The 17,609-nt window shown below is 57.7% G+C and overlaps 6 protein-coding genes across 6 annotated transcripts; 2 read left to right on the top strand and 4 right to left on the bottom strand.

The window, feature by feature from the left end:
- Positions 1-676: 676 nt before the first annotated feature.
- Positions 677-2,651, top strand: B0H64DRAFT_444746 (uncharacterized protein; the record flags this gene model as incomplete). The annotated part of the gene is made up of 4 exons (XM_062806805.1): positions 677-1,099; positions 1,159-1,176; positions 1,563-1,737; positions 1,801-2,651. 4 exons carry the CDS (start codon positions 677-679, stop codon positions 2,649-2,651), a joined length of 1,467 nt encoding a protein of 488 aa, XP_062657007.1.
- A 956-nt stretch (positions 2,652-3,607) lies between these two features.
- B0H64DRAFT_376394 (Glucanosyltransferase-domain-containing protein) lies at positions 3,608-5,207 on the bottom strand (the record flags this gene model as incomplete). Its single annotated transcript, XM_062802471.1, has 3 exons — positions 3,608-3,792; positions 3,859-5,134; positions 5,202-5,207. The coding sequence occupies 3 exons, from the start codon at positions 5,205-5,207 to the stop codon at positions 3,608-3,610; spliced, it is 1,467 nt and encodes a 488-aa protein (XP_062657006.1).
- A 1,689-nt stretch (positions 5,208-6,896) lies between these two features.
- Positions 6,897-7,994, top strand: B0H64DRAFT_327867 (WLM domain-containing protein; the record flags this gene model as incomplete). The annotated part of the gene is made up of 1 exon (XM_062800808.1): positions 6,897-7,994. The coding sequence occupies one exon, from the start codon at positions 6,897-6,899 to the stop codon at positions 7,992-7,994; it is 1,098 nt and encodes a 365-aa protein (XP_062657005.1).
- Positions 7,995-9,284: 1,290 nt separating this feature from the next.
- B0H64DRAFT_326948 (uncharacterized protein) lies at positions 9,285-12,674 on the bottom strand (the record flags this gene model as incomplete). The annotated part of the gene is made up of 3 exons (XM_062800761.1): positions 9,285-9,502; positions 9,554-11,210; positions 11,337-12,674. 3 exons carry the CDS (start codon positions 12,672-12,674, stop codon positions 9,285-9,287), a joined length of 3,213 nt encoding a protein of 1,070 aa, XP_062657004.1.
- Positions 12,675-13,993: 1,319 nt separating this feature from the next.
- Positions 13,994-15,115, bottom strand: B0H64DRAFT_214866 (required for respiratory growth protein 9, mitochondrial). Its single transcript, XM_062799486.1, has one exon. It carries the CDS (start codon positions 15,027-15,029, stop codon positions 14,088-14,090), a length of 942 nt encoding a protein of 313 aa, XP_062657003.1. The 5' UTR covers positions 15,030-15,115; the 3' UTR covers positions 13,994-14,087.
- Positions 15,116-15,930: 815 nt separating this feature from the next.
- On the bottom strand, positions 15,931-17,287 carry B0H64DRAFT_214860 (Calcipressin-domain-containing protein). Its single transcript, XM_062799485.1, has one exon. The coding sequence runs from the start codon at positions 17,139-17,141 to the stop codon at positions 16,266-16,268; it is 876 nt and encodes a 291-aa protein (XP_062657002.1). The 5' UTR covers positions 17,142-17,287; the 3' UTR covers positions 15,931-16,265.
- Between the last annotated feature and the right edge of the window lie 322 nt (positions 17,288-17,609).

The following is a 17,609-nucleotide window of genomic DNA, read 5'->3' as shown; positions in this document are numbered from 1 at the left end:
CATCACCAAAGGGGAAACGACTACCTGCGCTGGCATCGGGTATCTTTGCTGGCCAAGATGCAGGAGCGGGGTAGAATCGAGGGGTCAGGAAGGTGCCAGGTGGTCGGGGGTCGTGTCCTTCGATCTCATTCTGGGTACCAGTACCTCGGAATGCTGACCGCCCCAAGCACAATGCCCCGCTTGAGGAACCCCAATGGTTTTGGGCAGGCGGGCACCACTGGTACCTGGACTTTTTTTCTGGCCGACCCCCCCAACCCGTGAGATGGTGCGGCCCCCCTGTGCAAGCTATTGCCCTGAGTGTTCTGCCCGAGCCCAGATTCGGAGTCGGTCCTCATCTTTTTCCCAAGGGAGCTGCATCTCGAGACCAATCCTCGCCCTCACCCACTTCCTCTTCCTCCCTCACTTCACTTGCTGCGAATTCCCCCCGCGTACCCGCGTCCACTTTCCAGCAATCCCATCCCTTGAGACTTCCCATCCAGGTAAATTGCCCCTCACTTGAGGTCGGAACATCATCGCCATCTCAGCTTGATTCTCCCAATCTCCGTACTCGGCTGCCCGCGAACTCGCGTGCACCGCCGGAAAACTGTTGGAGGACCACGCTGACGGTCTCTCGAGTAGAAATAGCCAACTCGGCAAGGACTGAAGAGAAGAACAAGGCTGCACACTTACCAGCAAGATGTCCGCGAAGAGCATCACCGAAGCCGATGGCAAGGCCATCATCAACTACCACCTCACCCGTGCTCCGGTGATCAAGCCCAGCACGCTCCCGCCCCCGACCAAGCACAACGCGCCCCCCAGGCTCGCATCGCTCCACTTCCCCGAGGATAAGGACGTCAACGCCGTGCTGGACCAGGCCGAGATCACATACCCGTGGCTGCTACACCAGGGCGCCAAGTTCGTCGCCAAGCCAGATCAGCTCATCAAGCGCCGTGGCAAGAGCGGCCTACTTGCTCTCAACAAGACCTGGCCTGAGGCGAAGGCGTGGGTTGCTGAGCGCGCCGGCAAGGCGCAGAAGGTTGAGCACACAGAGGGCATTCTCCGCCAATTCCTGGTCGAGCCCTTCGTACCGCACCCTGACGGCACCGAGTACTACATCAACGTGAGTTGCGCCCTTTCTGGTGAAATCGTTGAAGGGCATGCATGGCTAACGCCTTATAGATCAACTCCGTTCGCGATGTAAGTAAACGATTTCAGTTCAGCCCGTTCTTGGCGGCAGGCGGGGTTTGATTTGCGAAATAACCCCCACTTGCAAGTGCAAGCACATAATTGGGGACGGTATAAAAGATCGCATACCAAAAAGCGTGGAAGGTGAGGGTGGTGTGGGAGGAAAATGCAAGATACGCATGATCTGGCGGGTGTTTCTGAGGCTTTATACTCGGAAATCCCTGTGCAGACGGGAGCAATTCTGGACGGGGGTTTTCAACATCCCGCGTGGAAAATGCTGCCGAGCCGTTACGGACGAACGGAGGCTAAACCGCATTGTGATGTGGACCAACCGGCCCACAGACCCGGAAATGCATAACACCTCCGAACTTACAGAACAATGCTAACAATTGTCTCAGGGCGACTGGATCCTCTTCACCCACGAGGGTGGTGTTGATGTCGGCGATGTCGACGCGAAGGCCGAGAAGCTTCTCATCCCCGTCGACCTCACACAATACCCCTCAAACGAGGAGATCGCTTCCACTCTCCTGAGCAAGGTCCCGAAGGGCGTCCACAACGTCCTAGTTGACTTCAGTTAGTCTCCTCAAAAGCCTCTCATTACACGTGTGGCCGCTAACGGTCATCACCTTTGCACAGTCACCCGCCTCTATGCCGTATACGTTGACTGCCAGTTCACATACCTTGAGATCAACCCTCTGGTTGTGATTCCGAACGAGGATGCCACTTCTGCGTCAGTCCACTTCCTCGATCTGGCAGCCAAGCTGGATCAAACAGCAGACTTCGAGTGCGGTGTAAAGTGGGCTATTGCGAGGTCCCCGGCTGCTCTGGGCATCACCGCCCCGACCAGCACCAACGGCACCATCAACATTGATGCCGGCCCGCCGATTGAGTTCCCCGCTCCCTTCGGCCGTGAGCTTACGAAGGAGGAGGCTTACATTGCCGAGCTCGATGCTAAGACCGGCGCGTCGCTCAAGTTGACCGTCCTGAACCCCAACGGCAGGATCTGGACCCTGGTTGCTGGTGGTGGTGCCTCGGTCGTGTACGCCGATGCCATCGCCTCGGCGGGCTTCGCTGACGAGCTGGCCAACTACGGCGAGTACTCCGGTGCCCCCACTGAGTCCCAGACATACCACTATGCGCGGACTGTGCTCGACCTGATGCTCCGGGCGCCAATGAGCCCCAAGGGCAAGGTTCTGTTCATCGGTGGTGGTATTGCCAACTTCACCAACGTCGCGAGCACATTCAAGGGCGTCATCAAGGCGCTCCGCGAGTATTCCAACACGCTCAACGAGCACAACGTTCAGATTTGGGTGCGCCGTGCCGGCCCCAACTACCAAGAGGGTCTCAAGAACATGAAGGCGGCGACGCAGGAGCTGGGCCTCAACGCCAAGATCTTTGGCCCCGAGATGCACGTCAGCGGCATCGTGCCCCTGGCTCTTGTGCCCGGCAAGTGGGAGGAGAGCAAGGCGGAGGAGTTCAAGGCCTAAGGGGTGGTGTTGTCTGGGGGTGTAGAACTGACATTATTCACCTGGCCGTCTGATTATATACGGCGCATTTTACCCACGGGAAGAGAGATTCCCAATAGAAAATATAATACAGCAGTTCAGATGCCTGCCATGCCGCCGTTTCAAGTTTGATGTTCTGCTTTGACCGATTCGTGGGGGGAAAAGAGGCAGAAAAACAAGATATTCCTGCCGTCTTCAACGGCGGACGCGAGGGAGAACAATGCCGAACCGCAAAGGGGCAACCGAGATTGCGATCGATGATCCCGTGCGTGCCTTCCACCGAGGCCATCTATGATCTACATATCTGCCCAAGCAGGTCACGGTCCAACCAAACCCCCCGATATGACCTCGCACTCAGGGTACTCATTCCTGTCGCAGACGGCTCGGATGGGTTGTTTTGACCATTCTGGAAAGATCAACACGTGAGATGTACGGAAGAGTTCGAAGTAAAGCGGTGCAACATTCCTCTTTGCCGCACCGAAAGGGATATTACGAGTTGGGTAGTTACCAAAAACATGCCGAGAATTTTATTCCGCAACGACCAATGTCTTCTCACAAAGACGCTGCATCACTCTCCCCATTATATACAATATACAACCACACAAGTAGGTAGGCGGGCAGGCAAGCCCCGTGGGGCATACGAAGAACAAGCGCAACAAATGGTATCATATCATAAATGATCATGATGACAGAAACCGCGTGTCAAAAAGCCAGAAACAGCAACAGCAACAGCAACGCACAAAACACAATGCGCAATACAAACAACACGCTTCCCCGTCAGCAGCACCTGTCTCCGTTCCCAGCGGAATATATACAACCCCCAACATTAAGATAGGCAGTTAGCTAATAACTCTCACCATCTCTCACCCCCACCCCGTTTACCCATCACCGCTGCTGCGAATGCAGCAACTAAGCTAAGCAAGCATGCTTTGGCTCGCTTAGAGGGCAGCCAGGACGGCAAAGGCGCCGAGAACGGCAGCGGGCAGGACGGCAGCGGCAGTGCCGGCAGCAGCGTTGCCGCTGGTGCTGGGGCTGGGCTCTTCGGTGTCGGTGCTATCGGTGATAGCATCGGACGTCTGCGTGCCCTCCGTGGTGGTGCTGGAGTCGGTGTTGGAGCCGGGGCCTGGTGGGGAAGATGTTAGTAAGCTGAGGTTGTTTAGACAGTTAACACAAAGAGAGGGGGGCATACTGTTAATGTCGTCATCGGCCAGCGGCTTGACGGCAAGGTTGGTGATGGTGGAGCCGTCGGGGTTCTTGACGGTGTACTTGACCTTCCAGTCGGTGATCTTGACGAGCTGGCCCTTGGGAGCGGGCTTGACGCCGTTGTCGATGATCTCCTGGGCTCCGGGGGGCAGGACGGGGAGGGTGAAGTTGGAGTTGAAGCCATCGGTGGTGATGAGCTTGGAGCTGCAGACGGGGGGCTTGGCGTTGGAGGTCGAGGCAGGCTTCTGGCCCTGGATCTCGGCAAAGTCAAGCTTGCTGTACTGCTCCTTGAGGGAAACGAAGTCGCTCATGAGCTTGGCAGAGCCGTCCTCCTTCATGTCGACCAGGCCGTAGTTGTTGGGCTCCTGGGTGTACTCGTAGACGACGCCACCCGAGAAGACACCGGACATCTTCGTGCTGTAGATGGTGCCGACCTCGGTGAAGACACGCGGGGAAGGAGTGTTGCAGCCGTACTCGGAGAAGAAAATAGGCACATTAGCGCCCTTGAGGCCGGAGACCAGCTCGTCGTACCCGGCCTTCTCGAAGCTGCTCGTGCTGCACCAGCTGTAGCTGTTGAGGGCGAAGATATCGCCCATGCTCATATCGCCTTCGTCACCCTCGAGAGAGCACTGGAAGTAGTTGTACGTGTCGAACAGGATGGAACGGACATCGGCGGCGGAGTAGCCGACCGGGATGGGACGCTCAACGTGCTTCTTGACATAGTTCTTGACGTCGCGAGTGACGGCGCGCATGTAGGGGGGAACAGTGGCGCCAGTGTCCTCGTTGTTGAGGACCTCGTTGCCAGAGAAGAAGGCCAGGGTGTTGGGGTAGTCCTTGAAGGCCTCAACGACGGCAAAGGTGCGGTTCAGGTAGGCAGCATAGTACGACTCCCAGGGATTCCAGCTCGTTAGGGAGTCGCCGACCAGGGGCGAGTTAACGTCGAGCATCATGTACATGCCGGCGGCGTTGAAAATGCTGGCGCACTTGTCGTGGTTCACGTCGGGGTTCACATTGTAAACGCGGATGGCGTTGACGCCAAGGACCTGCAGCAGGGCGGCATCACGCATGCAGATATCCGGGTCGCTCAGAGGGTCACGGCCGGTTTCCTTGTCGTAGCCTGCAGAGCCCCCCGGCTGGTAGGCGACACCAACAATCTGGAAACGGTTGCCGGTCTTGGGGTTGATGAAGTTCTGTCCGTCGACCTCCAGCGGCTGCACGGCAGCGGCGAGGGTCGCGCCAAGCGCGACGAGCGCCGTGTGAACCTGCATGAGATATTAGCATCACGATCGAACAAGTCGCAGCACGCATCGGTGGTATGGTGACACATACAAGCATGGTTAAATCGGGTACGATCTAGCAGTATCGAAGACTGAGGGCAAAGTGCAGATTTTGGAGGCGTTGGTTGAAGTCGAAAATAGGGAATCGGGCGGCGGCAGGAAAATGCGCAAATTAAAGAAACTGAAAGTTGATGTCAAAGGAGCGACAAGAATTCGGAAGGAAAGGCGCAAGGCGACTCTTTCCTCAAGTCCAACGAGAGCGAGTGTTCAAAGGATTAAAACGAGAAACGGGCTTGATGGGAAAAAAGAGGATTTCAAGAAGGGAGAGCTCACTCATCAGCCTGCCAGGAACACGAAGGGCGAAGGGGCGGTCGTCGAGGGAGGTCCCAAAACAAGCCTAGCGGCGCTGCTCGTTCTTGGATACCCCAGAATCGACCAACATGCCTGTTCTGATTGGCGGCACATACCAGGGGAAATTGACCCCCAAAGGCCCCACATCCTCTTTCCGTCGGTGTTCCTGAAGGGCTCTAAACCCGGTTTAGTTAAGCGTGCCCAACCGAGAAGCCGAACCGGTGGGTATTTTCAGTTGGACGAGTGGATGTTTGTTAGCGGTGACAGCGAGATACGAGGTGAATGTGAGCATTACGGAGTATTGGCACTCAAATTCTTCAATACGACAAGGCGGAAAAAGAAGTCAGACACTCAGCAACCGCTCAGCAACCAACAGTGGCACGGCTAGCACGGCAGGTCTGCGTCTCATCGCGTGCCAACGAGGAGCAAACCGTTGGCGGCGCGGGCGGCCGTTTGCCCCGCACTGCGTTGATCGTCAGGGTCTGAGATGAAAGACGGATCAAACTGAGGGAGGAATTATTACCTCATTCGGCAGACAAGCGCCAAGTAATTGAGACTAGCCTCTCAAACACTACTATGTGGAGCTCCGTGTTTCGATTTTAACGCCGTCTCAGAGCAGCAAGGCTCGCAAGGCTCGGGAGTGGCTTTTACAAGCAGGTTCACGTACGTCACACAAAATTCCGGGCTTGGGGGGAAAGGTGGGGGTCGAAAGGAGAAGTCAAGTCGCAGAAGTAAAGCACCGACCTGGCTGCGACTACAAATATCTCGGACATGCGCAACAAAAAAATGCGCCGCGCGAAGAGGCAAACATAAATAATCTGTACATCCCGCGAGGGAAAAAGGAGAACAGTCTATCAGGTGTGAGCGCCCAGACTGGCCCAAATTCAATATTAACGACTTTCGAGATGAGTTGTCATTTTATCTGTTCCATCTTGAGATGAACTGTTTCGGCGTTTTGAGGTTCAAAGGTGGCAGCGCAGATGGTGGCGCAAGTCATTGGAGTTGCCAGTAGCGGCCCCGTGATGGCGACTACCCAAGATGACAAAGCAGGCAACGTCTCGAACATTCGCTAAACTCGGAGACAAGAACGCACCTTACAAATGAACAGGCAACAACTGAGGTCGTAACTCTCTCATTTTAATTTCTTAACTGTAACTCTCAGGCTCATGCCATAACCGATTTACTCAAACGTAATACCTAGCCGCTTCTAAATCTCAAAAAACCTATTGTAAATGACACCAAGGCGTTGACACGCAAATCATCACCACGCCGAATATAGGAGTCGCAACTCATTGCACTCAGTTTACATCAAGATTCTACGGCAGTTCATCGAGCGAGGGGGGAACTCTGCCCTAGAAAATCTAGCCCCGCCTCATCCAGCCCAAGTCTGTTCGGCATGGCTTCCACAGACCAAGAGAAAGACTCGCAACGAGACTCTTTAAGTCTCGAGGCCGACGAGAACTCGGTCGAGATTACCATCAAATTCCCTCCTGAAAAGCACACCCAAAAATGGGTTTTCTCCCCAGCCGACACCTTCGAGCACCTCCTTCTCACCCTCTCCCTCGAGTTCCCCTCCTACGACTGGTCCAAAGCCAAAGCCCTCCTTGAGAAGCGCCAAACCGGGCTCAAGTCCATCTACACCCCCTCGGACGACTCGGCCCTCCCCCTCTCCACCCTCAACAACACCACCCTCCGCCTCCTCGCCCCGCAGACCTCCGCCCTCAGCACCCTCCAAGACCAGCGCGCCGCCGCCGAGACCTGGCAAGCCAAGCGGGCCCTCGCTCGCGCGCGGTACGGCCGCCTACCCGCCGCACAAAAACGCACCGCCGACGACACCAACCACACCTTCCACGCACTGCGCGCCCTGCCACACCTCCCCAACTCCGCACGCAGCCTCGCCTTCCTGGAACGGCTCAAATCCGACCCCGGCATCCGCACCGCAATGCGCAAGCACCAATTCTCCGTCGGCCTGCTCACCGAGATGGACCCGGCGAGCGCCACCTCCGCCTCGCACGAGGGCGTGACCCGCATCCTGGGCCTCAACCGCAACCGCGGCGAGGTGGTGGAGCTGCGCCTGCGCACCGACGCCTACGACGGCTGGCGCGACTACCGCGTCATCCGCAAGACCCTGTGCCACGAGCTCGCCCACAACGTGCACTCGGACCACGATGCGGATTTCTGGGCGCTGTGTCGCCAGATTGAGAGGGAGGTGGATCGTGCCGATTGGACGCATGGCGGGCAGACGGTCGGTGGGGAGGAGTATGCGCCTGAGAGGGGGGAGGAGGATGAATTGGGGGAGGGGATGGTTATGGACCATGGTGGGTGGGAGGGGGGCACGTATGTGCTTGGTGGTGGGGGTGGTGGTGCGGAGGGGCTGAGCGCGAGGGAGGTCAGGGCGCGCGCGGCGGAGGCGAGGTGGTCGAGTTTGGAGAGGGCGACGAGGCGGGATGGGGAGGGGGGTGGTGAGGGGGGTGGGAGGGAGGAGGAAGGGTGAGACTGGGTTGTCAGTTGGTGTGTACGGTTGGGTCTTCGGGGATACATACCACGGTTGGGGCTTTGGTTTATTAGCGTTTGATATGGAGCGTTGCGAGCAAGCCATTTGCAATCAGACGGAGGCTGACTCCCACACTGGGTCGACATTTCTTTGAGAAGAACGTTCAAGTTCACTGTCTGCGAGCACCCGGCTATAGAGTTCTTTCATTTTTGCCCTCGAAACCCCGTAGGGTTGACAGTCGGGGGATCTAGCTTGTCTTGTACCACTCTAACTGAATGACATGTCAAGACATGTCAAGACATGTCAAGGAGGGCGAATTACCTAGTAGCAAAACAACCACTCACCATCTTAACCACTTTCATACGTCTCTACGGAAGATTGTTGTTTCCCGACCATCCTAAACGACGCCCAAAATGGACACATGGTTAATAGCGAAACCCGAGTTTGGATTACCTCCCCCAAATTACCCCTGAAACTTCTCAAGTCTCAGCCCAAGCTCGAACGCTGCGCATATATGGCAACAATATCCGCCTAATTCCTCGGTCCACGCTGGGAAGGTTATTGCAAGCAAGCAAACTCACACATCCACTTCACAGCAACACACCCAGCAACACGGAAGACAGATCAAACGTAGGCATATTCGATTCACTGCCTATCCCACCCCCCGCCCACGACTGGCTGGTATCGCCACCACGCGCAGCAAATTCTAAGCATCTAACAACCCCGCGAATGCCAAAACCCTCCAGGGCCACCACGAGCCGCGCATCCATCCCATTCAACCAAGCGCATGCATGCCACCCAACCACCCACCCCACCGGGGAAAAAGAGCGAGCGAGAGCCATATCCAGCCCACCTCAACCCAACCCAGCCCTATCCGGTCCGGTCCAGTCCAGAAACGCCTATCCACCGCCCTAGACCGCCTGTCTGTCTTTGTGTGCCCCAACCTTGTAGTAGCAGAAGTAGTAGTGTATAAAAAAAAAGAGAGTAAAAGAGAGATAAGGAAAGAAAGGAGGGAATGAATGGGAACGAACCCCCGCGCCGTCGCCGCCGGAATGTGCGCATGTGATGTGATATGGGTACAAAACAAAAAAAAAGAGAAGGACAGAAACGACAACCCGCAGGCAAAGGGGGTTGCCGTATCCATCGCGTCCACGCCGCCGCGCCTCCACCCGCGCGCAAGCGAGCGAGATTAAGTATTATAGCAAGCAAGCAAGCAAGCAAGCAAGCAAGCAAGCAAGCAAGCAAGCAAGCAAGCAGCCCAGTCGGCCGCCGCGCCTCTCCCCTCCGCCGTCACAACGACTCAGGCTCCTCACAAACAGGCCCTCCGCCAATACTCCCCCCCGAATCGGAAGCATTGGACCCCTCCCCAGCCGTGCGCGGGCGCTCCCTCGCCGCCAGGGAATCCTTCTCCTCCTCGCTCAGCCGCAGACGGAGCTTCTCGTCCAGCATGCTGACCAGCCGCTCGCTGTACTGATCCAGCAGCCCGCTCAGCACCGTCTCACTGACCTCTTTCCCCCCCCCACCATTACCACCACCATGACTCCCACCACCGCCACCACCGCCACCGCCGCCACCCCCATGACTCCCACCCCCCGTTTCACCCCGCCTATCCCCATGCCTATTACCACCATTCCCATTCCCACTCCCCGTGCGACTTCTTATGGCGCGCTCCCCCAGCGCAGCCGCCGTCAGGCGGAGCTCGGCATCCAGCTGCGCCAGCACGTCCCCGTGGATGGAGTCGGCCGAGGCCAGCTTCCTGCGGTAGGCGCGCAGCTGGCGACAGGTCTGTTCGGTCGCCATGCTGAGGGTGCCGAAGCCATATCCATTTCCGCCACCGTTACCGCCGCCGCTACCGCCACCGCCACTGCCGCCTCCACCGCCGCTGCCGCGCTGGTTGGAGCTGGAGTTCTTGCGCGACTTGGCTGCGGATAGGGGGGTGGCGCCTAGCGCGGGGAGGGACGGGCGGCGGAACATTTTGGAGCGGGCCTTGGGGCTTTCGGGTGGGGGACTGTCGTCGGAGCAGCGGGAGTTGGCTCCGGAGGAGGGGCGGCGGGACGGGGTGCGGGCGTGGGTGTCGTCTATTATGATCATGCCGGTGGTGTTTGTGGGGGAGGTCGTTTGCTTTTCGGGGGTGTTGTTGTTATTGTTGTTGGGGGTTCGGAGAGATGAAAAGGGGAGTTGGAATTTGGCGGGGCGGCGGTGCGATGGGCGCGGCGACGTACGGCGTGGTGTGCTTCCGCTTGGGGGCCCGGCGGCCGAGGATGGGCGTTGGAATTCGGCTAGTTCGGCTTTGGAAAGAACGCGCCGTAATGGCGGGCGTGTAGAGGCCGGCTGGGGAGTCTTTTCCGGCGAGGGGGAGCGGCTTTGGGATCCGTTGGAGGAGTCGTCGAAGTCGAGGGCCCAGACCATGATTGTGCCGTCCTCGCCCACGCTGACGACCTTGCGACCGGATTCTTCGGTATCGATGAGTACGGCGCCGTTGATGGCTTCGGTATGGCCCCATTCGCGGTCCATGAAGCACCCTGCTTGGGTATCGTAGACTCGCACGGATTTGTCCGTGTTGGAGATACCGAGGAGGAACGGGGGGTCACTGGACCCCGGCTGGCTGTGGGTCAGCGACTCCAGCACGACCGAGTCAAGCCCGGCTTCGTCGTTGCACTTGAATGAGCCGAGGACCCGCCCGTTGCCGAAGTCGTACTGGCATACGGAGCGATCCAACAGAGACACAAACACCGCCTTCTCGTCGGTCGTCACGGCCATTGACGACGGGGATGCCTTCAAGGAGATCGATTTGAACGGGATGGCTGCCATGACGTCGGGCTCGCCCTCTTTGCTCACCAGTTCGTGGATCTGGAGCGTCCGGTCGAGGGAGCACGTTAGGACCTTGTCCTCATTTGGTATAAGCACTTGGACTACCTTGGCGCTGAACTCCAGCGTCTGGAAGTGCTCAAATACCCCCGCGGACGTGCGGTGGAACAGCTGGACGGTCCGGTCCCGCCCACACGAGGCTACGAGGAATCTCGATTTGCCCTCGTGGACGGTGATGTCCTGGCAGTTGGAAGAGTGTGCCTTTGTTTCCAGCAGACACTCTCCGGTGGAAACCTCGACGATCCGGAGAACGCCCAACTTGTCTCCGGCGATGAAGAGGGCTCCGTCGTTCGTAGCTCTCACCGCGACGACTTGATTTGCCGGGCCTGACTCGGCGCTTGTATCCACCTGTTCAATTGGTATGTCAAAGGTCGACTTTATGATGCCGCCTAAGTTCCAAATGGTCACCCTGCCGAGTCCGGACCATGTGAAGAAACTGGCATCGAGGGTGTTGGACGCGGACAACGGCTGTACCCCAACAATTGGGTCGCCGAGGCCCGGAATAGGAATGTGTGATTTATCGTCTATGGGGTTGCCGGGCGTGTGGTCTGCACTCCAGATATCGATCGATCGCCTGGTGTCGATCGTGACGAGGTTCTCTGCCAGAAATCCCATGGCTACGAGGCCGGCCGCCATCTCTGAACTGCGAATGGTCGGTTCAGAGATGCCGTTTAATATATCCTCGAGGCTGATGATGGCAATCTGACCATCCTTTCCGCCGATATGGATATCTTCTCCTCGGCGGGAGACGCAAGTGACGCCGAAATCGACCTCTGCAACCTTGGAGAGTTTCATCTGCTTGTTGGTATCATCGAGCAAGCAGACACAGCCCGTTTCGGAGCAAATGATGGCCTTTTCGTCTGATATCGGGAACGCGCAGGAGAATGTTTCGTCCAGCATCGACCCGAGGAGGATGTTTCTGCCCGGCAACGGCTTCTGGGCCGGGAGCGGAGGGGGAGCCGCTCCTTCGTTGGAGAACTTCGTCTTGACGGGCGTGGTATCCAGCCCTTCCTCAACCCTCCACACCTTGACATGGCGGACACCGAGGGTGATGACGTTGTTGCCCATCCACACCATCTCCTTCACGGACGAGGTGCACCTGTTCTGTTGAAACAGCTTCACGGCGCCGGTCCGGGAGTCGACCTTCCACAAATAGAGGAAACCGTCGTTTGCTGCGCCTAGCGATGCTAGGTACTTGGTATCGGAAGACCAAGCCACGGCCTTGACGCCGAAGGTGTGTTCGCTGATAGACACCAGGGGCACGTCGGAGGAGGCATCTTGTAGGTTGAACAAGAGCACCCGCGGGGCGTAACCCGTCTCGCCCACGGCTAGGTACCGTCCATCTCGGCTGAGGGCCAGGCAGGTCGCAGCCTTGATCCGTTCGCGGCTCGTCCAGGTCTTGGAGGTGGGCGAGTCGGGCCACTCGGCATAGAGGGAGTCTCTGGGGGAAGAAGCAGCGGCTCTATTTCTGCTATCGTTGGCTTTTGGTGTCGAGATGGGCGTCGACGAAGTGTTTGTGGTGGGGGAGACGTTAAGGAGGGGGACGGCCGTGGGGCGTGCCCGGTAGAAGCGCTGCGCATAGTGCTCGCCAGAGACATCCACCACAACCACGGCGCCTCCGGCGATGTATGCGAAGGACGAGTGGACGGTGTCGAAGCCGGTGGGCGAGGCGCAGGTGGTGCCGACCACGCGCTGCAGGGAGAGGCAGGACTCGTAGAGGGGTCGGGGTCGGAGAGAAGACCGGGAGGGGCGTGAGATGAACGGAGAGTTGGACGGTGTGGGCTTAGTCCGGTTTGAGGGAGTGGATGCCATCGCTCTTCGCCATGGACTGACTGATCAGGAAAACCCAAAAAGCGGGGACGGGGACTGAATCGGAGCAGCTGAACGAGAGCGTCGGAGCATGTAATCGGCGGGGGAAAGAGTCGGTGTGTGGCGGTGACGAGGTAGGTAGGTAGTTAACTAGAAACTAGAGGCAGAAGGAGCGCAGCGAAGGAAAGAATCGAGTCCGGAATGTGTGTGTCTCGCGCGAAGCTGTCCAAAGGAATGATGGAGGCAGAACGGCGGTTTGAAAGCTACAGGCACAGATGCACAGAATCAGCATCTGCGGGTCAGAGGGCGCCCGATGCATGGTCGTGCAGGAAGACCTGCCATGGGTGCCAGAATGACGCCGTTGGGCACAGAAACTGGAGCTTACAGTGACATGAAGATCGTGCAGCGAGACAAAGTCAATTGCCCCGGCGCCGACGTCGATTAGGGCCTAAGTGAGGTGCACGACATTTGCGTGGAGGCGTCGCGAAAACGCCGTAAGATCTAGGATGGTGAAGAAAAAAACACCAACCCTGGCGGCCAGCTGCGATCTCTGGCAAGCCTCGTCCCAAGCCTTTTGTTGGGCCCTTGCTCTCTCTGCTGGGCCTGTGTTGTGGGTTCAGGCTGGTTGTGCAGGGGAGAGCTTTGTGGGAGAAAATATGGCCCGTGCGTCCACCCAGCCGGATTGGTGCCAGCTTCTTTCCCATTTGGGACGACTATCAGTGGGGCTGGCGGTTTTGTTTCGATGTTTACTGGTTCCGAGAGGATCTCTTCCAAAAGGAAAGGGCAGAAGAAAGGAAGATCCGGACAACTCCCACCACCTGGTCCGTCAGTACCACAGTGTATCCCACAGTCTCCGGCAGAAATTCAGCTGGGAATACAAACCCCCAACCTCGCAGCGGCCCATTGTGGGAAAAGGAGCTGACTCCACGATGTCCATCTCCCACACTTTGTGATGGGCCGCGAGGTTGCATTAGCGCGGGCCGTGCCTGCAGCCAGCGAGATGACACCCCCTAGTAGCCGAGGGGGGGCATGCCGCTCGAGTCCCGGACAAGGAACCAGTCACTCGGGATCGCAGCGAGGGGTTCAGACCATCTCGACAAGTTTTTCTCGGAGTTTCCTTACTGAAAAGAGATATCTTATCGGAGGATCACAAAGAGACAGAAGGACCGACAAACTCCGAGCGACGATACAGTGGATGGTTGCCTTGGTGATTTGTCAAATTGACTGAGGGCGGCCATTCTCGGCAAAATTCGCCGAGACATGGCGACCACAGGAGGTACCCCCGAAGCGCCTTCTCATAACATCCCCGTCTAATGGTACAATAATACAGTATTAACACGCTGCCGTCAGGGCCGTAGTTGAGTTTGCGTTCGTCGTATGCCATACTCCGCACACCCCTCGTCTTTTGCCGACCGGTCATCCCCTCATATACCCCCCCATAAACCCCCTCTTCGCAAGCCTCCGCTGCGCCTCGGCGCGAGCGTTCTTGTCCTTGTGGTTCGGCCCCCTCGGCTTATTCCAGATGGGGTCGCGGACGATACCCTCGGCGCGCCACTTCCTGGGCGGCTTCTTGCCCAGCGCCGCCCACTGCGTCCAGACCTTCTTGCCGCGGTTGAACCACCGCTCCTGCCGCTCGGCCTCCTTCTCGGGGTCCGCCGTCCAGTTCGACCTGAGGATCCTGCGGATCGCCTCGGGCGACACCTCGAACTTTTGCGCCAGCACCTCGGTCGTGTACTCGTCGGGGAACTGCTTGTGCAGCATCCGGATGCCCCCCAGCGCGTCGGGCGACAGCTTCTTGCGCGGGTTCCAGCCTTCTGGGAACTTCTTTTCCAGTGCCGACTTCTGGACCATCCAGGTTTCTTTGGTATTGGGTTTAGCCCAGTCGCCACTACCGGCGTTCGATTTTGGCCTGGACCGCCTCGTTTCTCGCTCGGTGCCCCCCGCTGGTTTGTATCGCTGTCCACGGCCGCCGGAGTCGCCACCATTAGACCGATATGTACGAGGCCGTGTTGTTGGTCTGGTATGAGCGTTCGGGGATGGAGATCCGAAAGAATAGCCGGCTGACGGTTCGGATGTGTGCGAGTTCGCTGCTCGGTTGTTGTGGCGGCTCGCCCGTCCACCTCCTCTTTCGAAGGACTGCGTGGCCTCCGCGGCGCCGCTCCTCACGCATGATGTGTGCAAGGTCCGCGATGCGGTGGCAAGTATGGAGCCTGTCCGCTGAGCGTATGTCCGGTTGGGTTGAGTCGAGAGAGCTCTGTACTGGGTGGCACGTGGCGCTGTAGTACGGACAGGGACGTGGATTTGGACGACGCTCCTGACAAAAATCCTCAATGCCGCTGTCCGGCAGGAGCAATCCATCGTATAAAAAACCAAAGCAAAATATGTTGGTTGAGGTTGGTAAGTCAGTCGTTGGAAAAGCGAAACGAGGTGTTCCCGTCTCTGAAAATTTCCAGGACCCTGGTCGCCGCGCTCACTGGGTTTGGAGACAGCGAGTGGAGCCCATGTCCCGGGCCGCTTCTGACACAGACCCACCCAACCGTGCCGTTCCCACGGGCCAAACCATCGATTCGAGGTGTCACCAACTGCAACCCAGTGTGCGAATTCACTCACTGACCTCACGGGGTCGATCTCGTCTGCTAATTCTAAATATGTGGCTATCCTCTCGATTATGGTCGAAACCCCGAAATAATAAAACCTAGTCCTCCACACAAGACACTAATTCTACGTTCCCTACCAAGTACTCATACTGCGTAGCGCTACAACGAGCCCATTCTACATACTATACCACACGGTGCCGTGCCCCCTTTGGCAACATCGAAGCCGGGCGCCCAAGAGAGGCCGACGGGCTTTTCGGTTTTTTAGGGAGAGCGAACACGGCCGTTGAGGTGGGCTAGGCGGGGTAACGAGATGAGAACGTGGCTGGTGATATGATTTCTCTTGTTGCCTAGGCAGTCCGAGAGGCAGAATCTTGCCGGGGCGGCGTTGGCGGTCACAAAGGCAGTCTCGGTATGCGTCATGTGGCTGAGGGTTACAAAACGTGAATCGATGTTGTTACAGAACCTGCGGTGATCTACGGAGTGGGTGTGGTTCGGGTTCTCTGTCGATCTGGCCCTTCTGTGGGGTCGTCGTGACTTCGAAATCCGAGGGAGGAGGTGAAACGTCAACAGCCTAAACGTCGCATTGCTCGACTCTCCATTCGACTGTTCATGGGGATACGAGACAGATAGGGGGGCCGGATTGTATCACTTTGCGGTCTTCTTAGGTGAAGGTGTGCTGCAACTCTTTTATTGCGAAAAGCAAATCGAGCTACCTAATCTGCCCCAACCCGTTGTACAATGCACCATGACAATGTTTTTTGACCGCGTGACTCCGAAACTGCCCGACAAATACAGCAACACTAGTCTGCGACAATGCCTCCCGTCGCACACACCATGAGACCCCAACGCCAGCCATCTGTTCTCCGAACCCCAAGCCCAATGTCTTATGATACCCAACCATGGCAATAGCCAGGCACAACCGAAAGGAAACCGAATGATGAGAAATAAAACAAGAATAGAACCGAGAAAGAATGCAACCGTGTTCCCTATCCGATGTTTAAGCATCATGCATCAACTCGACCGGCGGCCGGGTGGTATTTGCCATGATCGGCCTGTTCGCCGGCGGCGCGATCGGGCTCATCTCCTCGGGCTCGTCCGTCATGTCATGAATAATAACACACGGAAGGTCCGGGCTCGCACCCATCTCCGGGTTCGGCTGGAAGACCAGGGTAGAGCTGCGGCTCCGCTGAGGGCCCCTGCTGCCGCTCTCGACCGGCGACACGGGCGATCCCATCACCACATTGCCCGCGGCGTCGGAGCCGTTGGGGTTGTTGTGGTGCCTCAGCCGGGCCAGAGCGTCGGCGAGATCGTCGGCGTGCACCATCTTGTTGGGCGCGTCCTCCATCGTCTGCTCCCATCCGTGCGGCGGGCTCGGCGGGGGCGAGATGAAGAAGAGCTTGCCGGCGTCGGGCAACGCAAGCTTGTGGGGTTGTGTCGTGAGCGGTGTTGGCTGGCCAAAGTACACACGGCAGCGGTCGCCCATAATGGCCTCGCCGTCCCAAATCTGGCGCACTGCGATAGCGTCCTCGTCATTGTAGAAGGAAACGATGATGCGGCTGAGGGACTTCAGCGGGGAAAAGGCATGGATGCGGGCTTTTTGCTCGATCAGGTCACGGATCTGTTGAAGGTTGTCCGGAGCGAAAATGTCGCGCGATTGGAGGTTGGTGAAGATCAGCGTGTTGCAAGGCGGTGTTGGCTTGATCAGCGGGGGGAGGTTGGCGAGGTCAAGGGTTAGCGTCGACTTGCGCGAGCGGGTGCTGCTGCCGGTCGAGGAGCGCGTGGGCGAGGGCGGGAGTTGTGGTGACAATTGTTGCTGTTCCTGTGCCTGCTGTGCTGCGCGGAAAGGCAGATCCTGTTGCAGTTGTTGCTCCATTGTGGTAGATGTGCGAACGAGCTGGTCGAATTGGTAGAGGGTGATGATGTAGTGATGTGATGTGCGTGGAGATCGATAGCCCCGCTAGCGGATGTGTTGGGTGATACCGCTGTTGTATTTGACGAGTTTAAATATCGAAGGCCTCTTTATCGACGTTCAGGTTGCGTCTTTGAGTGTTCAGGGTTTTGTTGGGGTCGGCAGTGTTGGGATGCAGACAATGGAACAAACGGAAGGAGTCCGGTGCGGCGGGATGGATTTATAAGTTGGAGAGTGTTCTGCAGCGCTGGATGCATGCAGCAACCCCCCGGGTCGATCACGGGCCGTTTGGACAAGCCGCAATGCCGCCGCTGGTTGGATGAGGAGGCGGAGTTCGTTGCTGAGACTGAGACCAGCACTGACCAGCTTCGGCTCCCCGTAAAAAGCGTGGCTTCGACCGAAAAGTTTGCGCGTTCAAGTCGCCTCCTAATT

The sequence above is a fragment of the Chaetomium fimeti genome, assembly GCF_033439085.1.
Source record: "Chaetomium fimeti strain CBS 168.71 chromosome Unknown B0H64scaffold_6, whole genome shotgun sequence".
Taxonomy (NCBI): domain Eukaryota; kingdom Fungi; phylum Ascomycota; class Sordariomycetes; order Sordariales; family Chaetomiaceae; genus Chaetomium; species Chaetomium fimeti.
This window is presented reverse-complemented; position numbering and strand designations above follow the sequence as displayed.

Coding starts and splice junctions, on each gene's coding strand:
- B0H64DRAFT_214866 (XM_062799486.1), bottom strand. CDS start 15,029: ATGGATTGCTCCTGCCGGACAGCGGCATTGAGGATTTTTGTCAGGAGC.
- B0H64DRAFT_214860 (XM_062799485.1), bottom strand. CDS start 17,141: ATGGAGCAACAACTGCAACAGGATCTGCCTTTCCGCGCAGCACAGCAG.